Below are 24,829 nucleotides of genomic sequence, written 5' to 3'. Positions count from 1 at the left end.
TGCAAATACACTTGACAATTCTGTTCTTGAAAGAAATATTCCAGTTTGTAAGTACAAACTTGCCGAATGTTGTTATCTTTGCTTATGGCTTTCTTACCTTCACAGGCATGGATCAGTACCTGAATGGCTGAGTCTCTGTGAAAGATCCAGTTCTGTTTAATGGGGATTATTGGGTTGTAATGGCTGAGGGGTGATATGACCCCCAGAGTGGTGGATCGGTAAAAAGTAGACCTAATCCAGCAGCAGCAAACCCTGTGCATAGGCCACTGCTTCATCTCGGCTGATGTTCCTGTCCCTGTCATTAAAGACATCCCGTAGAAGATTTTTTAACTCGGATAGTTGTTTGATTGGGGGATGGTTTGATTGTTTTTGGCATCTCTCAGAGCTTCTACTGGATAAAAAGATGGCTCTTGATAAGTTCAGTTATTCCAAGCAATGATGAAGGTTTACAAATCAAGCCGGTATTAGTACTGGCCTGAGTGTGAGAGGTTGGAGTTCCCTTTACGTTTCTGCAGGCTGGCATTGTTCTTGTTCTTCGTCGTCCACCACAAAATGAATCATCATGTTGTGGTCAGTCTTTTCCACTCAGATAAGGATCAGGATGTTTTTCCTCCCTCTTCAGCCTCTAATGAGCCCATAAGCAACAGCAGCTGCTGGAGGCACATTAATGCTTCTCAGCATGTTCAAAACAGCAATCATTCCACTGCGCTGTTTTGTACTTTCTTTCTTCTTTTTTTGTATCCTAGTGCTATAGGGTCATAGTTTATAATTTGATGCCAAGTGGCAAAAAACAATGTAACCCCTTCACTGTCACATGGAGTACATTAAATGAATGACAGTGAATAGAAAGTAAATAAAGACCAGAAATGACAGCTTCAGATTTGGAACAGAACAAACATTTAATGATAAACAAGGCAGGGAATGTTATTTAATAAAAGAAAAACACATTAACAAGTTAGAACTGGTAGTTAAATGTGCAGGCCTACCCAATCACAGTGATAGTATTTGTTTAAGATCATTTCACTGATTTTTTATATTGTTTTGTAAGTGTGTGTATATTTAGACACTAAGATGTCACTAATGTTTGCCTGCAAAAATTACTTAAAATTTAGGTAGCAAAAATTAGCATAATTGCCTGGTGCAAAAGTGCTTGGCTGAGATAAGTCTAATTACTAACAGTAATTATCGTTACTATTAATAATGATAATTAATAATTGTCATTACTATTACTGGATAGTAATGAACTTGCTGAACTAGTAATTATAATTAGAAAACAAAAATTTTGCTAAAGGCCACAAAATATTATTTAAATAATGTTGGAGGAGGCCGTATAAATGTCATGCAGGCTGTGTATTGTTCTAATACTCCCAGTGTTTATAAGTGTGTATCCAGCATCTAAGCATTCTAGCCCTTGGGAGTAATAAACATACAGTACTGCGCCAAAGTTTTACGTACATGCAAATAAAGACTGTAGAGCAGAAAGGCCTTCAAAAAATTAATTTTATAATTTGATATATATATATATATATATATATATATATATATATATATATAAACAGTAATTAATGAAACAAAGTCAGTATTTTGTGTGACAACACTTTGAAGACCCTTGAGTGTCACATACAATTTGTGCAGTTTTTTGAGGAAATTGGCCACTAATTTTTACTAAGTACCATGCACAGCTTTTCTGAGGACTTTGGCTGTTGCACCTGCTTCCTTTTGTATTTAAAACTTAGCAGCCTTCTTTTTTTCTTCTTTGTCAAAAAAGTGGTCGCTCATATAATATGCTGCTTTTTTCAGACATACAAATATTTTTTGTTACTTTTAATTTTGTGGTTGAGTAATGATATTTGAAAATCAGATTGATTTCGTACTCACTCAGTAATAAAGTAATATCTATAATGAAGTTCATAATAAAAACACAGAGTGCATAAAACTTTTGCACAGTACTGTATAGCAAAGACAAAGTAGGCCTGAAATAATTCTATAGGACTCTTATGTATGTTTTTAAAAATATTATTTAGAAAAAAAATGGTTTGCATATTACAATGATAAAAGTGCTAGAAAAGCATTTATTTAAAAAAAAAAAATCCTACCCCCAAAAATTTATTATTATTAATGATTTGATCCACAAAATGTGTTTTGTCAGGGGGATGAGTAATAATTATGAGATAATTATTGGTTCACAATTCAGTGTGTGGACTTTTTTGTTTTTGGTTTTTCATTAGCATAAGGATTATGCACACAACACATATAATATAAGAACTAAAATGACAACAAAGTGAAAAATAGGATTATTGTCCCGGAACATGTTCCCAAGATCTCTTCACCACCACCCATACATGGCACAGTTTAAAAGACATGGTCCTCTTATAATATGATTTAAATATAACAAATCAATACAGAATAAGTTACTCTAATGAAGTGCTAGAAGACTATAATTATGGGTATAGCTATAGGTATGACAATCAATTATTGGATGTCTAAGGACAGTATAATAACATTCACTTAAAATCAAGGTTTCGTTTTTCTTTTAGAAATGGACAGTAAATAGAAAATAAATCTCTTGGCTCGTTGAATAATGCAGGTCTCTTCATCCCAGATGAAGGTCTTTGTCACTCGTACAAACTAATATCTGCAAATGTAAAGACATTATTATTATTATTATTATTATTATTATTATTATTATTAATAATAATATTATTATTATTATTATCACTTTGTATTATGCTGTATGTGATTTAACCTACTTTTTCTTCTGATATAATAAATACAAAACTTTAAAGTTATATTAGGCAGGTCTAGATGCTCATCCTGCCTTATATTTCTTTAAACCTTGAAGTTAACCTTAAAAAAAATCCTGTTCCAGAGTTGATAAATGCATGATGAAAACTGTAACAGCTACTTTATTTTCTAAACATGAAGCCTCCCAGTTTCTGTAGTAGATCTTCTGCTGTGGCTCGTTTCACCCAATAAATAAATGCTAAAGATGGTTCATTGGACCAAAAACAATCAGGCTAGTGCCAGCAGATCAGATGGAAGTTTATATCACATATTCACAGTACGAGAAATTCTAAACTGATGTTTCTTAACTATTCATGATCTATGGCACTCATCAAAATGGTAATGATAAAACACACTATACACACTACTATAAAACACATACTAACTACTTTACTAATTAATTATTAGAGGTTTGCATTGAGATTTTAGTTGCTTATCCAAACATTTTGAGCAAGATTGCACTTGAACTGATTTTTATGTAGTTAATTTATTAATTAATTCTCTATGCTGTTTATCCTGTACAGGATCATGGGAAGACCTCGTTGACTTTGGGCACGAGGCAGGGTACACCAATCTGTCACGAGGCACACAAGCACCGGAGGCGGGAAGCAAACCTTTGACCCTGGAGGTGCGAGACCACAGTGCTAACCCCTATACCACCAAACCGCCTTTTATGTAACAGTAACTAGAAATTGTACTTGATTCTTCCTGTTTTACTTTATGGATAATTAAAGAAAACTTTTTCAAATACAGTAGGGGCAGACAAATATTACATTTTAGTTATAGTAATTATACCAAAAATGTAAACATCAGTAAGTATGTTAAACTTAATCGGATTCGGAGATTAATGCTGTTACCTGTAGTAGTTTGGCTTAAAAGGTCCATTCTTGTTAAGGCCCATATACTTGGCCTGTTCATCTGACAATTCCGTAAGGTGAGCATCAAAGTTAGGCAGATGCAAACTAGCCACATATTCATCTGAAACACACAGACACATCATTATTTCATATTTGTGTCACAGTTTTTTATTTTATTTTCTATTATAGCAAGGGTAATTTTTTTACCCATCTTCTTGGGCAGCAGGTAAACATCCTGTCTGTAGCGGCCCTCTGGTGCATTGTACAGCTCTATTAATGCAAGAGCCTAAAACACACATAAATATCATTTAAGAAATACTGTATTAGTCCTGTAATTGCTTTGTGCTGCTACTATAATAACATTTTTAAAATGGCAGTTTGAAACCTGCGTTGTGGCTGTGATGGAAAGCACAAACGAGGGCACGGTGGAACAGCTCAAGTTCAAAAGCCGCCCCTGAAAACAGAATATAATAAGCCATTACTTTCATTTCTTGACATTTCCGGTACATTGCAGAACGAAAATAGAGAAATGATGAAGCACCTCTGCCAGCAGGATGACCCGTTTCCCATCAGGCCAGATGACATGGTCTACCTGAGAGCGCACTCTCTCCCACGTCAACTCTGGTGTCCTGAGACTTGCCTGAACATAGACAACATCAGCAAGTCACACACACACACACGCACACGCACACATACACACACACACACATATACACACATTTGTCTATCCCTGGGAAGATCTTTCATTTGCACTGTTAATGCGGATAATTAAAGCATCGTTCAAAACTAAGTCTAACCCCAACATTACCCTCTCTCCCCGAAAGCTTTTTTTGTGTACATTTGGTTTTGTTATTCTAAAAGCAAAGCTTTGTGTGCCCGCTGACACACAAATACTCACGCATCAGCAACTTTTTTTTATATATACTTTTTGTATAACACAAAGCCTCGAATAAAAATGTACATGTGGTACAAGTAATAACACAAGCACACATACATCTTATTATAATGTTGAACCGAAAAACAACCAGATAAGAGGCTTTCAGACTGTTGAACTAAAGTCCCACATTCTCACACTTACTTAGCTCTTGAGGCATATTTCACCCACACACTATGAACAACAGGATTATCTTGGGAAGAGCCTTGTTGCATATTGTTCTGAATTACTCAGGCAAAAACAACAGACATAGGGTGGATTTGTTTTTATACCCGATATGAAAAGTACAAAAAGACATGTGGATGGGTGTAGGTTGCTAATGTGATATAACAGCTTCACTTTAACTCACCACATCAATCTCTGTGTTCGAGTGCCCCATATTACACACAATGCAGCCGTTCTTCATGCGATCCAGCTGCTCTCGGGTTACCACGTTTTTATTTCCTGCAGAAACGAATGTTATCACCTTTCATTAACTTCGCTGAGGAAACAAATCTGTAATACTGTACTTTCTACATGTAAATACAAGCAACAGTGACGGTAACATTAATAACAATATAGTCTCAAACTAAATTAAGCTGAGATGCTATAAAAAAAAAAGTGCTTATCAACAAGATCCTGGTGGATGTATTTTCAAACTAGACCAATCTGGCTTAAAAATTGCAACCATGTCAGCAGCTGTCTCTCTGTTTGTCTGTCTGTGACTCTTCCAGGAACATAGGGCAGCATAATTAATGCCCCAGTGAGCTTACATTAGCACTTTCCTTTGTTGCAGTTCCCACTTTTGACCACTAATCAAATAGTGGCGCTTCTTGGAGATGAGGGCACAAATGTGATCAAAACAGTGGAACACTAACTTACATTAGCAGCATTTTTTTAAACCATTGGTTACTTAAAAACAATGAATTATTGTGTCAATTTCAGCTGTGATTAAGGACATTAAGATTTCTTGATCAGGTGACACATGGAAGTGCACACTATATTATGAACATAAACTGCTTCCTGTCTCATGCAGCCTACACATTTAAAGCAAATATTCTCCAAGTCCAAACGGCACTCACTCTTTCTTCACCTTTCCGAAGCTCATGACATTACAAAGTAAAGTACAAACACTACTTTACCCCAGACAATTCAAACAAACACTGCAGTCAGCAGGCACTCTTAAAAGGCTGGAAACAACGATGTTGAGTGCTGTGATTGAGCTCTGATTAAAGGTGCAAATCACAAGAGAGGACTGCACTGAACGTTGCAGGGGAGCAACATGGAAAAACACACAAGCTGTTGATTACCTGTGCACGTGATCACCATGTCCATTTGACGCACAACTTCATTCAGCTTGACAACTTTAAAGCCATCCATGCTGTAGGGAAACATCATGTTAGATATACTGTATTTATATAAGGGTAGTTATTCATGACAGATATTCATATTTCTTATCTAAGAAGGGAAAAAAACATTTTTTTCCAAAAAATCCAAAAATACAATTTACTTATATTTATGATAAACTTCATTGAATAGAAAAAGTATACAAATGCTTGTTAAAGCAGAAAGTTTTGTAAAGAAAAAAAAATGAAACCAAGATAAATCCTGTCAGATATAACAACCGAACAAATTAAAGCAGAAAAAAATCCAAATCATTTAGGGGAAAACCTACCATTTGGCAAAATGTCACAGGGCTCTTAAATTGTAAAGGGTTCCTATTTGAATAAGATTTAGATACCGGGTCTAACTGACCCGTTCCAAAACTTTTCATCCTTGTCCTCTGAAATCATTCCTTTCATGATTTGCATTGTAACTTTGGATCATTATCTTCCTTCCTTTTTTTTCATTTTGTTAGCCACCATACCAAATAAAAGTGATTAGTACTTGTCAGATATTCCTTTTTTGTTGCACTAGGTCTCTTGCACTCCACATTTTCCACTTGTCAGTGATGGCCTTCATAGTGTTCCCTGATAAATCTAATGTTCCCTGGTAAATCTAATCCTTTTGTGCCTCTCCTAATTAACGCCATTTGACAACGACTTCAGCAGTCCAAAAAATTCTTAAAAAACCCTTTTAAAATCTTTATTTTGGAGTAATTAATTATTCATTCCTAAAAAATAAGAGATAACTATTTTTTTACACTTATTTGATTGGTTAATTCTGTGTACTGTGCAGTTACAAAAGGGTGTGCAAAATAATCCAGCAAGGTTACTGACCTCTTCTTTAAATGTTTTTTTTTTTTTTTTTTTTTGCATAAATCTTTTGTCTGTCATGATTTATTTTGGTTTATTTTGTACATGCAATTTTACCAGGGGTGTATAAACCTTTTAGATCTGTATTGCTTTGCATAAACATAACAGCATACCACGTAGTTTACAGTAATGCATTTAGACATTTTGAAGAAATAACAATATGAACTTTTGTATAATTTAGTACAAGATGCATTCAAAAAACAAGCTACTACACTACCCTACTAAGGTTCTACCATAGCAGCTCAAGAAAAACAGCAATAATTAGGTTCAGCAGTAAGCAGGAGCTAGAAGATTCCGTCAAACCACTTCCGTCTAACTCAAAGTGTTTTGGTGCATCACCTGGTGGGGAACGCAGGATACAAAAACACACATGGGCCTACAGAAAGTTACAGTACATACCTCTGACATCAAAACTATCTAACAGTAGAATGCAAAAAGCCCCAGCCACTAGAGAACCCCAACCCCCCACCCCTTGTGAAGTACACTATTGGAGGCTTAGCCTTGTTTGATTTTATTACCTTTAAATACATAGCATGCATAATGTTTTAGTTACTGTTTTTTTATAATGCTGAATGCATCAATCAAGTGAAAACTGAGTTTTTATTTTATCACACAATGTAATTCGCTACTCATACTGCTATTATATTCAGTAGCTATTTTACACACTTCTGTCATCTACATGGTTGCAACTATTGCCTTTTTATAATTTTTCCCTTAGGCAGATAAGTAATATTACAGTTGCTAGAGTATGACAAAAGCAAGACTTTTGTCCCTGGTTTCCATTATTATACCATAAGAGACAGGTAAACCTCATATTTTACTATAAATAATAAACTCCTAAGTTGCATCCACTTTGTGCAGGGGTTTTTAACGCCAAAATAGACAGAATAGCTCACCAGGCCTGGAGGGCACAAATAGGGTCAATCTCAGTTACACAAACAATGGCTCCCAAAGCTTTCAGAGCAGAGCAGCAACCCTTTCCCACCTACACAGGAAACATTATTGCATATTCAAACACTGCAAATGTGATATAAAGATATCGAAAGGTCAAACAAGGACTTTGCAACTCTTCTTATGAAATGAACTCACCTCTCCATAACCACAAACCACCACCTGCTTCCCTCCGAACATCACATCTGTGGTTCTCTTAAGACTACAAATGGAGAGAAAAAGGGTGTTAAGGGTGATGTGCTGCCAGTGCAGAAAGACAACAGTGTGACAGTTAAGAAAGGACACATTGATGCTGTGCCAAAAATCGCTCCCTCACTCATTTACTATTAAAAAATATAATTAACTCTGACTAGTGAGTACTGCGGAAATGCATCATCAGCATGACCTCATTAGATAAACAATTTGAACATTGCAAATTACCTAGCAACCCTTATCAAAAGAGACATTTGACTTTGGTGGTCATTTTGAATTTGCCTATGACATTGGTCACTGCAGTATAAATCTTGACCAAAAAAGATTTTAAGCTAAGATAAACTACTAAGCACTGTAGTATACATGTAGTGTGAATTGGTTGCTCATTGGATTTAGGTGCACTGTGGGTAATAATAGAGTGCAGTGGTGTCTGAGGGCACGTAAGCCCATGAATTTAACAACTAGTAATCTAATTTAAACTAGTAAATTAACCTTCAAAAATCTCACCCATCCAAGATGGACTCCCTGCAGCAGTAAAGGTTGTCAAACTTCTGCTTAGTGACAGAGTCATTGACATTCATGGCAGGGACACACAGTTTTCCAGCTTTAGAGAGTTGGTAGAGTCTGAAAACATGAATAGAAAATATCAAAAATGGTGAATATATTTTCATAACATGTGATCGAGAGACATTTAAAGGAGAATCATATTTCAGTTTGAGTAAGCCTATCATTTTCAGAACTATTTACACCAATCTGGCATTTAGGCACTTTAAAACCATTAACATTAAAACCACCTAGGTTCAGGCAGCTCTGGCCCTTCGGGGATGTGCCTCCACGGATCTACGGGTGTGTTGTGGTGTCTGGCAACGGGAAGTTAGTATCGGATCCTTAGGGTGCTGTGGGTTTCGGGGTGGGGACTCCCTGGACTGGGCTTGTTTCTTCTCTGCATCATGGATTAAGATCTGGGGAATTTAGAGACCGAGTCCACAACCTTAAACTCTTTGCCTGCTAAGCCCCATACACAGCGGGATGTGATACGCTGGGTGTTCTGATATCTTTCTGTCATGGCAAGGATTGTTTTTTTTTGTTTTTTTTTGTGCAGTTTTTACTGCAGCCGTAAATGGGCCTTGGGTGTCCGTCATCCTGCTGCCAGTTTACTAGTATATAACTGATAATCAGTGTTATTCAATTAAACTGGTGGTGGTGTTAGTGTTATGACTGATCAATGTATAGTGCTATATAAAACCATATATTGCACAGTTATAAACTATATATAACTATATATCATATAGTTCTGAAAATGTCGAAATTGTCAAAAATATTTTTTTCGGGCCGCCACACATTTTACTGTGGAGTAACTGTTCACCTATGAACTCCAGTAACGCTCTCCTCCACAATGCCTTGGATCTTCTTAAAGACGCTGGGGTACTTTTTATATACCCAGTGTGTGAGGTCACCACCATCATCCAAGATCTGTCAGCACAACACCAATTCATGCAATCAGTCAATTATCAGCATTCAGTGTTCGAGGCTATCACTATATCACTACAAACTATCACTAGATGCATTCAATAGTCACCTGTACTTGAAATCTATAAAGCTTAATAAAAAAGCATTCAGCACATTAAAATAAAAATATCTCACTGGTCAAAGTAAGAGAACTGTGTACCATGTTTGCCTGCCAGCCTTCGGTGTTTACACAGCGATCAATACACCACCAGAAATCATCCTCGGACTCTCCTTTCCAAGCAAAAACAGCCACTCCTATAAAGAGGTATCGTTAAACAGGTTCAATCAAGCGTATGAGGTTGGCTACACAACAACCTTATTATACATACTGTATATGTTTCGGTATCCAACTCTGCAGTAAGTATCACATAGCTCAGGCTATTAAATACATTCCACAGATACTTAAATGGATGTATGGGTATAGTAGAAGGAAAGCTTTTGCTGAAGTGGTGGTCAAACTGAAGTTTTGCTTTAGACATCTTAATACTGAACTAAAATCAAGAAAAATGAAAAAAAGCTATACTGCAGGTTCTGGGCCTTACCCATTTCTGCCAGGGCAGCAGCCACCTCATTCTGAGTGGAGTAGATGTTACACGCAGCCCAACGACACTGAGCACCCAAAGCCACCAATGTCTCAATGAGGACCTAAACAATGCACATCAAAGATGTTGGAAAAAGAAGGCAAATAAAAAAAATTAAAAAAAAAAGCTAGGTAAATGACATACCAGGTCTGTATGGAAAGTATCCAGCCACGTAATGACTGAATTACATGTACTAAACCCTTAATTATCTTACTAGTTATCGCACTGGCAGTTACCAATCGTTGTTGATTGGAACCTGTACAAGTTTAACATTCTCTTTTTTTCTGCTTGTTGCAGGTCTTCCAGAACGTGGACCACTTTTAACTTTTTTTAATAGTCTCGACCATCTTTTGTGCTGCAATTTTATTTGCACTGCACTAATGGCATCATCAACTAAAGCCTTTTGAATTATGTCCCTGCCTGGAAAGTGATGATCTGTGTAGTTATGATATTAGCTTTAAAATAAAGCTGGGGCTTTATCTTATTTTAACAAATAGCATTTCATATCAGCAAATCTACCTAAATAAATATCTTTCAAAACTATTTTGGATTCTTCTTGCTTTAAAGTTAATTGACGTTAGCTGCGCTTTATGAAGTATGGTTTAAAAATGTAAAAAACTAATGTACGTTGTATGTTGTACCCTGTACTAAGCATGTACATAGTTTCAAATGTATATATAAAAACTGACTGTAGAATTTTATATAATTGTTTGCATTTTCAACAAGAAAGTCGTGTTGAAAATCACAGCATTAGGCAAAGTTTAAATCCTTACAATATTGCTTCCTCAACTCTGAAAATAGACAACGTCCTTTAAAATTTGAATGGAGAAGTTAAACTGAAAGCGACTCTGCAGAAGCAGCAGAGCAGAACGTACTGCTGTCTGTGCAGTGATGTGGGTGCAGCCGACCACTTTGGCCCCGGCGAGAGGCTTCTCTCCTTGAGCCCTCTTTCTCAATGAGATCAGAGCAGACATATCTGAGGAAAACGAGAACAGAACGCTGGGTTTAATGTTGAGCCAGTGGATCAGACTGCAAGTTATGTCCTGGATGTTGGCTAAAGATGAGTTATGCATTGAAAAAAAAAAGCTTTGAGTTGTGCTGAAGTGTACTCTGTCTTTAAAATTGTGCCTTATTTGGGCTTTCATGTTATAAACACATGCATCAGAATTTCTCAGCTTTTCAAAACCGCACTGTATTTTCCAACTAATTACTAGGTCTAAGCACTGATGCTCAGTACAGGAATGAAACATGATATAAGCATCCATCTTTAACTATTCTAACAAGACATTGACAAGATGTTATCCTTACATTTGATGTAATTCAAACTTTTCCTACAGAACAAATTCAGAGATATTAACAATCAAAACATAAATACTGTTACAATATCGTACCTTGAATACCATATAGCATGTGTGTTATGTATGCAGTGCACTTTTCAAGGACCTTAAGGATTGAGTAAGATGCAAGGGACAGTCTCACCTTGCTCTGCAATCTCGATCTCCCTACGGCCAAACTCAGCCTGTTTTATGTTCTTGACACAGAAGTCACTGCTACCTTTAGAGTTGACCTGAGTCTTCTCTCGAGGAGATGTCTCATCATCTGAGCTGTCTGTGTATGAAGCAGCTATGAGATCAGCACACAACAACAGAACTTCAGCAGACACAGCAGCACATTTTGCTCAGACAGACAGACAGATAGATAGATAGACAGATAGATAGACAGATAGATAAAGTTGAACGTGCACTGAAGCAAGCAAATTAAAATATTTCCTCTTTTCACATGTAAACACAAAATCAAACAATCAAACAAGTAATAATATTCAAGCATCTGCTTCATAGGTTTTGTTAAAACCTCATATATATAAAATTTTATTAAAACAAATGCATTGTTGTTAGTCACTAAAATTGCATTACTAATTCAGCCACAGTATACCAGTGAATGCTTTAATATCAACTTCTCATTTGAAAATATTATACAGATAATCCAAGCATAAAGATTTGTCTTACATATATGTCATTATATTCTACATAGCTACGTCACTGTTCCCAATCCAGTTGTCATGGAGACCTTCCCAGGGCCATGATTTTTGCTTTATCCAAAAAACCTGAGCAAAAGCAATTTATTTAACCAAGCATACATTTAATTTGATCAGAATTGTTGGCGTATGCCAACTTGGAATACAAAAATAACTCTACAGATAAGCAGTGCCAGGAAGGAAGCTCAAATCAGAGCATTAAAAGGTGCCCTTGGAGCAATTCTAGCTCCAGCAGTAGTTTTCTCTCATTTATTTTAGTAACCTCACATCTTTCCTCCTCCATACATAAACAGAACTAGGAAAGCTCGTAATCAGGTGCTTGGATAGAGCGAAACTATAAATAGTGTATAGATTCTGGATTGGGATCTACAGTTCTGTTTAATTCAGTGGCAGTTAATTTGCTGTAAGAGATGAGAATGTGTTGAGACCAGAGCTGTAGCTGTCCGTGGAGGACTGGGAGATGGATCTGGACAGCGAGCGGCGGCCCGTCTTAGTTGGGAACTTGCTGAACTCCTGCTTATCTTCTTGATTGGCGAACTGAATCTGCTGTAGGGTCAAAAGGCATTGCAGAGTTAATCAGTGGTCAAATGATGCTATTAACAAGTGACGAAAGGGTAATTATTAGAGTTATTTATTGACAGCAGCTGAGTGAAACTCCCAGTATAGTTTGCTATACAGTGGTGAATACATGAGCTTTACATTCTTTAACCCGAGTGTCACCTGTTCCATGTATTATAATGACTTGCACTGTGTTATGAGGCAAAAGTGCAAAATATAGTTATTATGGGGTTACCTGTACTAGTTCTACCAGCTCATATAAATGTTTGAAAGTGTGCACTGAACTTCCAGTCCTGAACCATAACACTGATTACATAATGCTGAGACACTTGTCTATTGCTCTACCTGTACTCTGTAGGCCTTTTCAAGTCAAGTCAGTTGCAAAAGTAACCACAGTACAGTGGTAACTTCCTGGTTTAACATATCTCTTTTTGCTTACAACAATCAGTTCATTTATAGATGCAGACTTCAGACACCAAACCCTAACAATAGAGCCGGTGAAGATATGTGGCATGTTGCATGTTAGGACAAGGAACCATGTTGTAAAATACTCAATCGGTTAACCTGCGTCTGCTACTATGGTTGCCTGTATGCTTGTTGATTGGTTGTGACTTCAAAAAATCATTATAAATCATTCAAATATGATGGAGAATGAAAGAGATAGAGGAGAGGAAAGATAAAAAAAAGAAATGAGTCTTTACAGATCCATATGACTTGGCAGCCCAAGACTTGATTACAGACCGCAATGCACTACCTGATTTTTGGACAGGTGATTATTAGTCATATGGAGATTTGAGTCATAGACAAAAATAGGGTGAAAATTTCTTCCTCTCAGAATAATGACAAGAGACACTATGGCAAATCTTGATGCATGACAAAAAAAGGTATTGGGATTCTCACAACATAGAGCACATTATGACCCAATATTCAAAACGGCATGACATCAGCTTCACATTCTCCAATGGCAAGCCAATTAAGGCCAATTATGGCTGCATGACTCAATCAAATAAATTACATTGGGTTTATTTATTGGGTTTAATAGACACTATTGCAAATCTATTCATCTAGGCTAACAGCAAATAATGGAACAAATTATTTAATTACATTGATGTTTGCCAATATTTATTACCTAAAAAGCATTTAATTTATTTTCAAGCTGCAACTAAAGATCTCTAGATCTCAGCTAGATCTAAAATCCAACCAACTAACTAGTGTCACTGCTAGTTAAAAATGGTTGATATTTTTGCTAATATCGACTTTTGCTTTGGTTTGCAATTTAACGCATTTTTTGAACAATATTTCGCTTTGCTATGTAAATAAATCTCAGAGTTTTTGGTAGTTTATGATAAACCTTCTTGCCGTGTGACAATTCTTTTGCTTTTGGTTAGATTGTTTTGCATTGAAAGATATAAAAGTAGAGAATCCAGAGGGCACCTGAACATAGTGAACACATGCTTTTTTCTACAACTCGAGCAAGCAGAACATTATCAGCAATCTATGTTAAAAGAGGACATGAAACATCATTTTCGAAAAAGCAAGATAAAATTAAGGAACTCTTGTAATTTGACAGAGAAGTGAACAGATGTCCACATAGCTGAAAATACCAGAGGTTAAAGCAGAAGTATGAGATGCAGAAGAGAGAGAGAGAGAGAGAGAGAGAGAGAGAGAGATGGGTCACTCCTGACTAAGTCATTTCCGCAACTGAAACACAATTCTCTAGGACCTCCAGAGGGCAGATCTATGTAAACGCCATACATCACTCTACCCAATGAAAGCTAAGGATTCAAAATGGCTGCTAAAAACTTTTTTTTTTTTTTGTCACCATTAAGAAAAAAACAGGAATCCTAGGATGGTGCAGAAAGCTCGAGTCCATACGTCTTCAACATATAAATACGTCATTCAAATGTAATGGCTAAATGCGCTGTTGACTAAAGAACATTAGGCTGCGTATAGATCTATGTGTTATTATTCAGCAAAGTTAGCCAAATTAGCTTCAGGCCTACAGTATATATTTAAACATTTAAAGGATGTACAAATAATTTTCTTGAGAGTGCAAGTTCTCCCTGGTCTAGCGCTATAAAAAAAAGCTAGTTATGAAATGCCCCCGTGCAGCTAAATAGAGTTTCACCATAAGTAACCACAAGCAGATGGGAAACCTGGCATCAGCACTGAATAAGCCACTGTTTCCAATCTCTTCACGATGATGACACCTGATGACCATGAGCGTGTGGAGTGTGGCAAAGCTGGAAAAGACTGCTTTTCAGAATCTTCAGATTTACTAGACTAGCAGCTCCTGATTGCCTTCTGCTCTAGCTAGTACACAAAGTCACTTCATAGAACATATGAATGGGAGCAATTCATACAGTAAGTGAAAATATAATGAAGTTAACTTGTTTAGCTATTTCTTTCCAGGTCAAAAAAGTTAACCTGAAAAGCAAGTAACTAAAACCACTTATATACTGTTGAGAGAGGCTAAGCAGAAAACTGCAAAATGATGCTCACAAAGTACTGAAAATTATTTAAGCCTTATTAGAATTTTAAATGCATGCCACTGGACCACACCGGGTAATTACAGTATCATTACATGGTTGTTGCTTGTTCCGCATATAACTTTGCACAGTTTTTACACCATGGGCATTGGCTAGGATTCAAATGCAGGCCTTCCATGGCAAGAATGAAGCCTAGCACTGAGCCACTCTAAAATAATCAGTCAATATTCTCAGCATGCTAGCTAATTCTGAAGCATTCATCTCAAACAGTGCATTGACCAGTTTATTCACATTTACTCAACTGTTTATTGCAAGGATCTTGACCACAGGTCTGAACAGTCTTTTTTACCTTTTTTTGTCCACATGTGACTTCCTTAACAGAAAGTTGATCAGGATGGTAGATTTCGAGAGCTCCTAGGGTCCTGAGCTTGGGTTACAGTTTGTGCTGTGTGTTTCACATTTTCTCCATGTGGGTTTCTTATGGGTTCTACTACTGTACTTCTGTTTTTTTACTACTTCAACCCTGCCCAGAATGAAGTGGTTACTGATGAATGATTGATATGATGATGAAAAATTTAACCCCAGCCACATTTCCAAAGTGTTAGAAATCATTAACGAATGTCTGATTAAAAGAAAAAAGCAGCTATGACTTGAAAGTGAGACATTATCATCTTGATATCATGTGTCTATAACATAACATAACATCCTAAAAGAAAAGGGAAAAAAAATCGATTATGACATTAACCACATATCACATTTGTGGTATTTGTGGTGACCAGCATTAACACAACCCTGTTGAGTATTTTTCTTTTTACACAGTTATGCTGGATTTCCGTGACCATACTTGACCTGCTGAAATTCAATATGAGTGTATGCAGTTTTCATGAACTGACTGTCCATATCTAATCTAATGTGGTATCTCTACTAGAAACAAATTGTAGACAGTCCTGAATAAATGTTCAGACAAAGGGTTGAGATGAAAGGCTTCAGAATCATTACGAGATACGTGAAATCTACGTGCCATGAACAAATAAAGGTAAACCTTTAGCTTCCCAGGGAGGAGGAGGAAATGAAAATACTGCAGACTACAATATTAGTAAAATATAAATAAATGTGTGAAAATTTTAATGTATTAATTCCATGTTGGATTCAGGCTTTAGGGTAAAAACATGCGAAATCTAGAGAACTGTTGTGAGTCAAAACTGCAGTGCAAAGTTGACACAACATCAAGGCTCAAGGCTCCTAGTTTTTCTATGGATTTTTTCCCTGCAGGTAGAAGTCAGATGTTCCAGTACTTAAAGTAAAGAATAACAAACCGATGAAGAAAATATGATCATATTAATGTCATCAAGTTACAAAAATGTTTATTTGGGGAAATCTGTTAAGCTTTATTAATTAAGTTTAGGTTTAGACAATAGCTTAAGACAACACTGGTAGTTGGCAAGGAACAGGCAACTGGTAAATGAACTATTATTGAGTGTTAATCCAATCTGCCACAAAACATCCTGAGCAAGGAACTGTAAAACTCTGTCGAAAAAGTAATTTTAAGGAAACTGAAAATCTAATTAGGCTCAGCTGATTCACCGAGTCCTGCCTTAATCAAGGTCTTAAACAAGTAGTGGGATCAAAATTTCTAATAATTTATTATGAGTGCCTAAATCTTAAATAACTAGTAACATTTTTTTTTTGTACAGATGCGGCACAAGATATGGACACATACCTGTGTTTGGTCACAGTCAGCCATCTTCCCTGCCACTAGGTCTAACTCCTGTACTGACTCCGAGTATAGTCTTACCATTGTATATAAATACGACATTCCCACGGGGGGAGGGGGGGGGGGGGAGTTCCTGAGGATGGACAAGGATCCTCATCACCAAATAGCATTTGTGGGAATTTAGGGGTAAGTAGATACTACTCCTAAAACACCTGCCTCGATTCACCTTCCACCCTGTAGCACCCCCCACCTCCCATCCCATAACCAACCCCTACCCCGAATACCACCCGCCCCACCCCTCCCCACTCTGCACTCTGGTCCACTTCCACTATGCAAATTCTAGGTATGTCAGTTTGTGGCAGTCACAGGTACACAAATTCAAAGATTGTCACATGACTGCACCAGGACATTCATTAGATGTCACTTAGGCAGTAAATAAGGAACTTTCCAGGAAATTTAAAGGGTTTGTTTCACCAAGGGTTCTTATGGGCTACAAGACTACACCTTGAGTCCCTCCTGCCAAAAAGCTAATAAAAAAGGAATCAAGTAGAAATAAACCTTGTGGCTTGCAAAGCATTTCATTTGAGTCACTCTCTCTCACACACACACACAAACACACACACACACACACACACACACACACAAACAAACACACACACAGAGACACACACGCAGAAAGCACTTTGTTTTGTTTTTTTTTAAATCAGGACTGACTCACTGTGGTCTTGTTTTAAATTCCCAGGCTCCAAGGTGTAAAGACAGACAGCTAAGCATTGCAGAGCACCAGCGTCATGCTGAGCAGATACTCCCAACTTAGTTACTGTGACCTTGTTAATACAAGCTACTGTCCTGGCCTGGAGCCATTTCCCATAATCCCATGATTTGGATTTGGACAGTGTAGATACCAAAATAGTTTACAGAATATAAAAATACATAAATCTTCACATGAAAACATATTATTGTTCTGTGGTATAGGTTCGGCCCAATAATACTCGGATATCAAGTGCTAACGGGGGTTGAAATCACAACATCGAATGAATCCGTCTAATCAAGTGATTTGGATAGACTATCCACACCATGGCCTACATGGCATTTTATTTTCTTACGCAACTGACTGCAAAAGGCACCACCGCATAAGTGTCATTAATGCTAGACTATAAGTGCATCTTCCCATAGGGATTCAGGCTTGGCTGCGTCTTAAAATACATCAAAGCAAACAGGAGCTGAATTAAACTGTCATGAATGGCAGTAAGACAGATGCTGGTTCAGCTAATTAAAAACAACCAAGAGACGCAGACCAAAGGCGCTAGGAAATTCTCAAACCATAACCACTTACTGAATAATCACTTAATATTTGCATGGATATTTAAAGGTTTATCATGGGTGACAATAATGCAATGGGTAGCATTGTATTGGACTTCCTATGGGTTCTCTGGTTTCTTTCCACTGTTTAAAAACATGCAGATAGGCAGATTGGATATGCAAACGCTACTAGGTATGAATGACTGTGTGTATATGGTGCCTTGGGATGGACTGGCGTTGCATACAAGGTGAATTCTCTCCATCTTGCACCCAGTAAACAGAAACAAGAATTGTTTCTGAAACTGCTGACCAAGATAAAGCGGTTACTGAGCAAATAAATGAGGGTTTATCATTCACTCATTTACAGTAAGGGTTTTATCCTGGTCAATGTTGCAGATGCCAGGTAATTGCATGGCTTAAGACCTTGTGTACACAGCACCATAAAATAACAAATATGTATTCTAATTTCAATTTCCACTTATTTCAGTACATTATATTTTGGTTATAATTGACATGAGGTTTATGAGCCCAGATTAACCATATTCCAGAGCAATGGGTGCATCAGAGTAAAAATGGAAGAGCATGAAGCGATGGACTCATCAAGCATAGCACCCATTGTACAGGCTACTGGAGACAGCGTTATGATCTGGGGCTGCTTAAATTGGTCAGGTCTAGGTTCAGCAAAATTAAGTGCCCAAAAATGAAGTCAGCTGATGACCTGAATGTACTGAATGACCAGGTTTTCACATCAATGCTTTTTTAAAAAAAACAAAAAACATTCCAGATTGTAAAAGAGTGGTTCTGGGAGAATAAAGAATATTTTTCATAGATGAATTAACCACCATGGAGTTCTGACCTGATGCGCTGCTTAAGGTTGTCAAAGCAAAGTCATGGCAAAAGTGTGCTGTAATCAAACCTAAAAGTCGTCCAAAACACTATTAGAGGTATCAATCCCCTATTGGTCTTTGGGGTTCCCCTATTCCATCTTTTCCGTTTTCCCTACTGAAGTTCCACATTTTGAAATCTAAACCTGTGCTACTAGTCGATTCGCTCCTGGCTCAGATATATGGAGTGCTGCTGGTTAGAGGTTAGAGGTTTCCCTCAGCTACCAGTTTCTACTCCTCTACAGATGATTTCCATGCCACATGCTGATTTTTGTTCCATCAGCAGTGATGGTGGATCCTGACTAACAAGTGCGTGAGAAGTCACTGACCTCCTGGCATCTGAATTTCATAGGCCACTGGCTTGCTTCACCGACTATGAACTTATGAACCGACTATGGCCCCAAATTAACCTGTGACCTTTAATGCACCAACTTCAAGAGGAGAATACATGTTTATTTCGGTATCTGCCTGCCTTATGGCAAGCCAGGACTTGTTTTATGTTTACCAGAACTTGTGACAGCCTCAAGTTCTCAGCCTGCACCATTAGCTTACCTCAGTGTCATACAACGTTCCTGAGCCTTTGTTTTTCAAACGTATGAATATGGATTATCTCTCAGTCTGCCTGCCAGGTAGTGTTTTTTAAGTATGCCTAGTATAACTATAATAATTCGAATGTCCCTGTTAAATATGCAATGAATAAGAAGCCACATCCTTCCTTTTACACCTGCTCAATATATTTGACTTCTCTTTGTTTAGGGGGTCTGGCATTCCATGGATTAATTGAATGAGCCCTGAACAAGCTCAAATGAATCCCTATAATGTAATAGAACACTAGTAGCTCAGTAAACCTCTAAACCTCATGTTTTGAAGAAAGCTAGTGAAACCTAATGCCCCTAGCATAATAGGGATAATCAATAGAGATGCACTGCTTCCCATATCTAGCCCATAAACTAAAGGAGATTATTTACTGTTAAAACATTTTTGAGGAAATTAGGAACTTTTTTTTCTTGTTACCAAATAAAACTCGTAATTACGCTAGAAGACATTCCATATTAGCTCTGGAAGAGATGGACAAGCTAAATCTAATCTAATATATCTAAGTTAGGGTAGGCCTAATTGAACAAGAAAACAGACAGATTTTGGAATATCTGAACTGAGTAAAACAATGAGGAGAAGGAGAACACAAGGTCGATGAGATCTCATTAGGTATAGCTGCGCTATGGCCTTATTCCAGCTCTCAGGCTAAGAAGTTCAAGGGAAAATGTTCCCATGTGAATCTGTGTGTCGTATTTCTCAGCTCAGATCATCTCTCTCTCTCTCCCTCTCTCTCTTTCTCTCTGTTACCAAAACTGCACCCTTTTGAAGTTCAAGTCATCCAAATCACAACAGTACTGTTTAAACTAAGACAGAAATGATCTCCCACAATTCCTGTAATTTAAGAGAACAGGTCTAATGCTTGCAAAGGAAACAGTGCATGTTTTGTTTAGGCCACTGTAATTTTCAGAACAGTGATGAGGAAGGTTTTCGCCTGAAGCTCTAGATAGTCTTGGGACTTGGTGTTATTTGATAAACCTGTTGTAACTTGGAAATAAAAACATGGCCCTTTTATATGACATGGTCATTTTTAGTTCCATTTTAAAAAGTAATCACTCAATGAATAAGCCAGAACATGATGGCACATATTTGCCATTCCCGTTCCCAAGTAATTCGGGCACTACCGATTTTGGAAAGACAAAAAGGAGGCTTTAGGTGTCTCTGAGACGCGCTTTACAAAAGTAACGATTGATTATTTCATTAATGTTTAGCCATTATTTGTAATATGAGTCACACTTTTCGGAGGACTTTTTGTACCATCTTTAATTAATATGCATAAATCCAATCAGTCTATAAACATGTGGCACCGACTGCAGTGTTAAGGAGCAGCAGGAATCTGCTGTTGGATCTGTTGTATAACCAGCTGGGAAGTGAGTGGGCTGAGAAGTGGAGTTACTTCGCCTACGCAGACACACACGTGTGTGTGTTCGTGCATGGACACACATACTCTTGCTCACACACACACCTTCTGGGGACTTGTTGCATAAATTTTCATGCTTATGAGATGACTGTAGGGTAATATTTTTCTACTGTGTATATGGCTGCATCTTTCTTTCTATCTCTATCAATTAAAATACAGATCAAAGGATGCAGTATATGGCCAAATGTTTGGGGACACATAACCATCATATGCATACATGCTTGTTAAACATCTTATTCCAGATTTAGTCCCCATTCTGCTAAATCTGTTAAGGCTTAACAAGTGACTTTAAGAATTTGTGCTTGATCAGCCACAAGAGTCTGCATTCCAGTTCATCTCAAACATGTGCAATGTTTCCCTCATTTATTCATCACTCACTCACTCATTGTCTATACAGCTTAATCCTGTATTCAGGGTCGCAGCGGCCTGAAGCCTATCCCAGGAGATTTAGCGCACAAAGTGGGGTACACCCTGGACGGGGGGGCCAATCCATCACAGGGAACACATACACACACACACACATTTATTTACAAACTACGGCAATTTGGGAACACTAATTAGCCTAATCTGCATGTCTTTTTGACTGTAGACCAGAATACCTGCAAGAAACCCACCAAGCATAGGGAGAAGATCACAGCCCTTTTCCCACAACTGCTCAGATGTCTAATGAGATAAAAATGTCACTCTGGATAAGTGTGTTGTCTGGCAAATGCTCTAAATGTAAATGCATTCATAGATTGCTGTGTGACTTAACAAACAAAAAACATTTTTCTGAAACAAGGACTGGACTAAAAATGACAGCCATATTAATGAAAATTTTGGGCACAAGGTGGGGTACACCATAAACAGGGTGCCAATCTATCGAAGGGCACATGCTTACACACACACACACACACACACACACACTACAAACCATTTGGAAACACCAGTTAACCTAATGTTTTGGGAGGAAACTGGAGTACCTGGAGGAAGCATTTTACTGCATATCGTACTGTGTATGACTGTGTATGTGACAAATAAAATTTTTATTTGATTTTAAAAACAACAAACACAGGGAAAGAGTCAGCCAAAGAAAATGTATACCTGCTTCAGGAAAAGAAAAATAGTATGATGTATTATACTATAATAATCATATTATCATAACATTATTATACATCAATATATAGCGAATTTTAATACATTTAGTATTGAAATGTTTATACAAGTTTTTCTTTTCCCGAGGTGTATGTAATTGTGTGTGACTATCCCAGGAGACTTTGGGCACACACGCACACTACAGGCAATTTGAGAACGCCAAATTAATCTAATCTGCATGTGAGAGGAAACCCACCAACCATGAGGAGGACCTGCGATCTCCACGCACACGGACCCGATCCAGGAATCAAACCTTCATCCTGGAGGTCAACCACTTCAACCGCTACCATGTCATCATATATGTGTTTGTGTGAAATTTAGTGATTTTTTTTTTTTTTTTTTTAAGATCCATATCTTTTGTACTATATGGAGAGCATACAGGTCTACAAAAATAAAGGTGGTAATACAAGTGCACTCACACAAGTGTCCTTGCTGATAAACAAAGCCCAAGGATGTGCATCACAGCCCACAGTCTTATTATGGAGGTAAATGTGTAGTATTTATGCAGTCGATTCTCGGGAACTTCTCGGTGTAAGGCATCATTAAAAAGTAATTACATTAGAATAACATGAAACAATTCTGTGAAAATCATTTCAGATCATTTCGCCTTCCACCTTGACTGATGATACTCACTTGTCACAAATGTAAAAAGATACTGCATCGAACCTGTAATCTCTCTAATCCATCATAGAATACACACTTAATATCACTGTGAGATGAATGGTGATGTCTGGTTCACACCGTTTGTAGGTCTGTATGTTGTATAGTAGATGTGGATATAGTGGGAAATGGTTCAGTGAGCTCTTGCTGATCTGCAGTGACTGTGAGTAACTTGTCTATGAATAACGTGGATGTTCCAGGTTTAGCTGCTGTTTCCGAGAACCTCACCTGGCCCTGCAGCGTGTTATGAATGAATACACGCAGTGTTTATGGAATAACAGGCTGAGGTGGAGCATCTCTTACCTTCTTGAGGCTCTTGTGAGTGCTGACCGCAGTGAATGCGGCGGGCAGCTCGCCTGCGCTCGGCTCGCTCTTCTTGCTCACAGTCAGCGCCGAGTACTTCTCCGCCACATTCTCGCTCTCCTTAAATTCTTTACTGGCCTGCTTCACCTCCGACTTCGAGTCCACCACGGAATCAGTCATGCTGGGATAATAATCGCGCTAAAACCCGATTGCGCTTTCTAAGATTTAGGCGATCGCCGGTGTTTCGCAGCTTACCCGACTCGGATCCAGTAACCTTCCGTGATGTCCTCTAAACCGAACCCTGCACCACTTCGAGGGATTCAAGCGAAAGACAAAAAAAAGCGAGGTAGAAAGGCAAAACTAGTGATTAAACCCTAGAAATATCAGTGCACACACAGTTAGATCTATTTATCCACAATGTGATTTTGCTTCTCAAACGGACCTGATCATAGATTATTGCGTTTGAGTGTCCGGCTCGCGCGACAGCCAGCATCAGATGTGGGCGGGGCTTAAAGGCAAAGCACCCAAGCACCTGCACGCAGAGGAAGCGCGTGGGATGGGCGTGGCTTTCCATTACCTCACACCACAAGCGAAAACGCCGTCGCTAGTAGGCTTCGTCGTGTCTCAAATAGCTTCCTACACTCCTATGAAAAAAGTGTACACTCTGGTGACGTCAACAAACCGTGACGCTCTTGTGAACCTTGGATTTCTCAAGCGGGTTTAAAAATAAGCATTTAGGACACAGCGCATGAGAGTCTGCTCAGGCTGTGAGGCTTCAAACCGGCCAAAAAAGAGCCTTAAAAAAAAAAAAAAGACAGAAAAGGAATATTTTTGGTACGGTCCAAATCACGTTCTAGATAGAAAACCTATCAGCAGTGGAGAGGTGTAGCCTACAGCCTTCCTTCAAACTTAATTATTTTCAAATAACAGTCCTGGAGTGTTGTCCTAATGCATAAAACTTTCTACAATTGCAATTATTTGAATTAAATGTAAGTAAATAAAGAACAGTTAGTTTACTAACATGTTGTGCACCGTCTACAAAACAAGTTACTTTCTGTTACCACTTATGTTAAAGCAGCTGTAAACAGTCCTTCACTCACCATCCGCTTAGTGGTTAGTACTGTGGCCTTGCATTTTCTGGGTTGAGGGTTCGACTCCTGCTTTGGGTTTCCTCCCACAGCCCAAAGACATGCCAGATTCGACTAATTGGCATTTACAAATTGCTCGTAGTGTGTGTGCTCTGCTATGGATTAGCAACCTGTCCAGGGTGTATCCCATGACCAAAGTCTCCTGGTCCTATGGAGCTACATGACCTTGTAGCATATAGAAGATGAGTGAATGAAGTTCATTGGCCAAAAAACACAAAGCAGTCTTTCTTGAAACCTTTCCAAGGGTAAGGAAAAAAAGTTGATGCTTTACTATTCTGACTGTTAAGTAACAATACTGGAAAATGTATATTCCATCAATAAGCTACAGGTATTCACAGCTGTGCTGATCTGATTAGTTCAGACCCTATTCCAGAGTGACGTGTGGGTCAGAATAAGAAGCAAAGAGCAATCCACATTGTGATAATGCCCAGTCATAATGTCTCTAGAGGTTATGTTTTGTGTTATGATCTGGGGTTGCTTCATTTGGTCAGGTATAGTCTTAGCAACGTTATGTGGCAAAAACACAATCAACTGATAACCTGAATG

General features: G+C 37.9%; 1 protein-coding gene across 6 annotated transcripts; it reads right to left on the bottom strand.

The window, feature by feature from the left end:
• Positions 1–874: 874 nt before the first annotated feature.
• On the bottom strand, positions 875–23,460 carry ahcyl1 (adenosylhomocysteinase-like 1). 6 transcript variants are annotated; one of them, XM_053503747.1, is made up of 17 exons: positions 23,136–23,460; positions 12,506–12,623; positions 11,522–11,665; positions 10,918–11,018; positions 10,004–10,106; positions 9,622–9,716; positions 9,319–9,425; positions 8,460–8,576; positions 7,899–7,962; positions 7,706–7,794; positions 5,865–5,935; positions 4,925–5,019; positions 4,183–4,281; positions 4,027–4,095; positions 3,849–3,927; positions 3,642–3,762; positions 875–2,635 (listed from the first exon to the last, which is right to left on the bottom strand). In XM_053503747.1, the coding sequence occupies exons 1-17, from the start codon at positions 23,313–23,315 to the stop codon at positions 2,629–2,631; spliced, it is 1,659 nt and encodes a 552-aa protein (XP_053359722.1). In that variant the 5' UTR covers positions 23,316–23,460; the 3' UTR covers positions 875–2,628. The 6 variants fall into 6 exon arrangements, with proteins under 6 accessions (XP_053359722.1, XP_053359725.1, XP_053359727.1 ...); XM_053503750.1 differs by having other exon boundaries at positions 11,522–11,650; XM_053503752.1 differs by lacking the exon at positions 23,136–23,460 and adding an exon at positions 16,845–16,884.
• Positions 23,461–24,829: the final 1,369 nt, after the last annotated feature.

This window comes from Clarias gariepinus, chromosome 9 (assembly GCF_024256425.1).
Source record: "Clarias gariepinus isolate MV-2021 ecotype Netherlands chromosome 9, CGAR_prim_01v2, whole genome shotgun sequence".
In the NCBI taxonomy this organism is placed as follows: Eukaryota; Metazoa; Chordata; class Actinopteri; order Siluriformes; family Clariidae; genus Clarias; species Clarias gariepinus.
Note: the sequence above shows the minus strand (reverse complement) of the source record. Positions and strands in the feature narration are given on the sequence as shown.

Coding starts and splice junctions, on each gene's coding strand:
- ahcyl1 (XM_053503747.1), bottom strand. CDS start 23,315: ATGACTGATTCCGTGGTGGACTCGAAGTCGGAGGTGAAGCAGGCCAGT. Junction 7,963..8,459: donor AGGGAGTCCATCTTGGATGG/GTGAGATTTTTG, acceptor CTCCATTTGTAG/TCTTAAGAGAACCACAGATG. Junction 4,096..4,182: donor GGGTCATCCTGCTGGCAGAG/GTGCTTCATCAT, acceptor TTCTGTTTTCAG/GGGCGGCTTTTGAACTTGAG.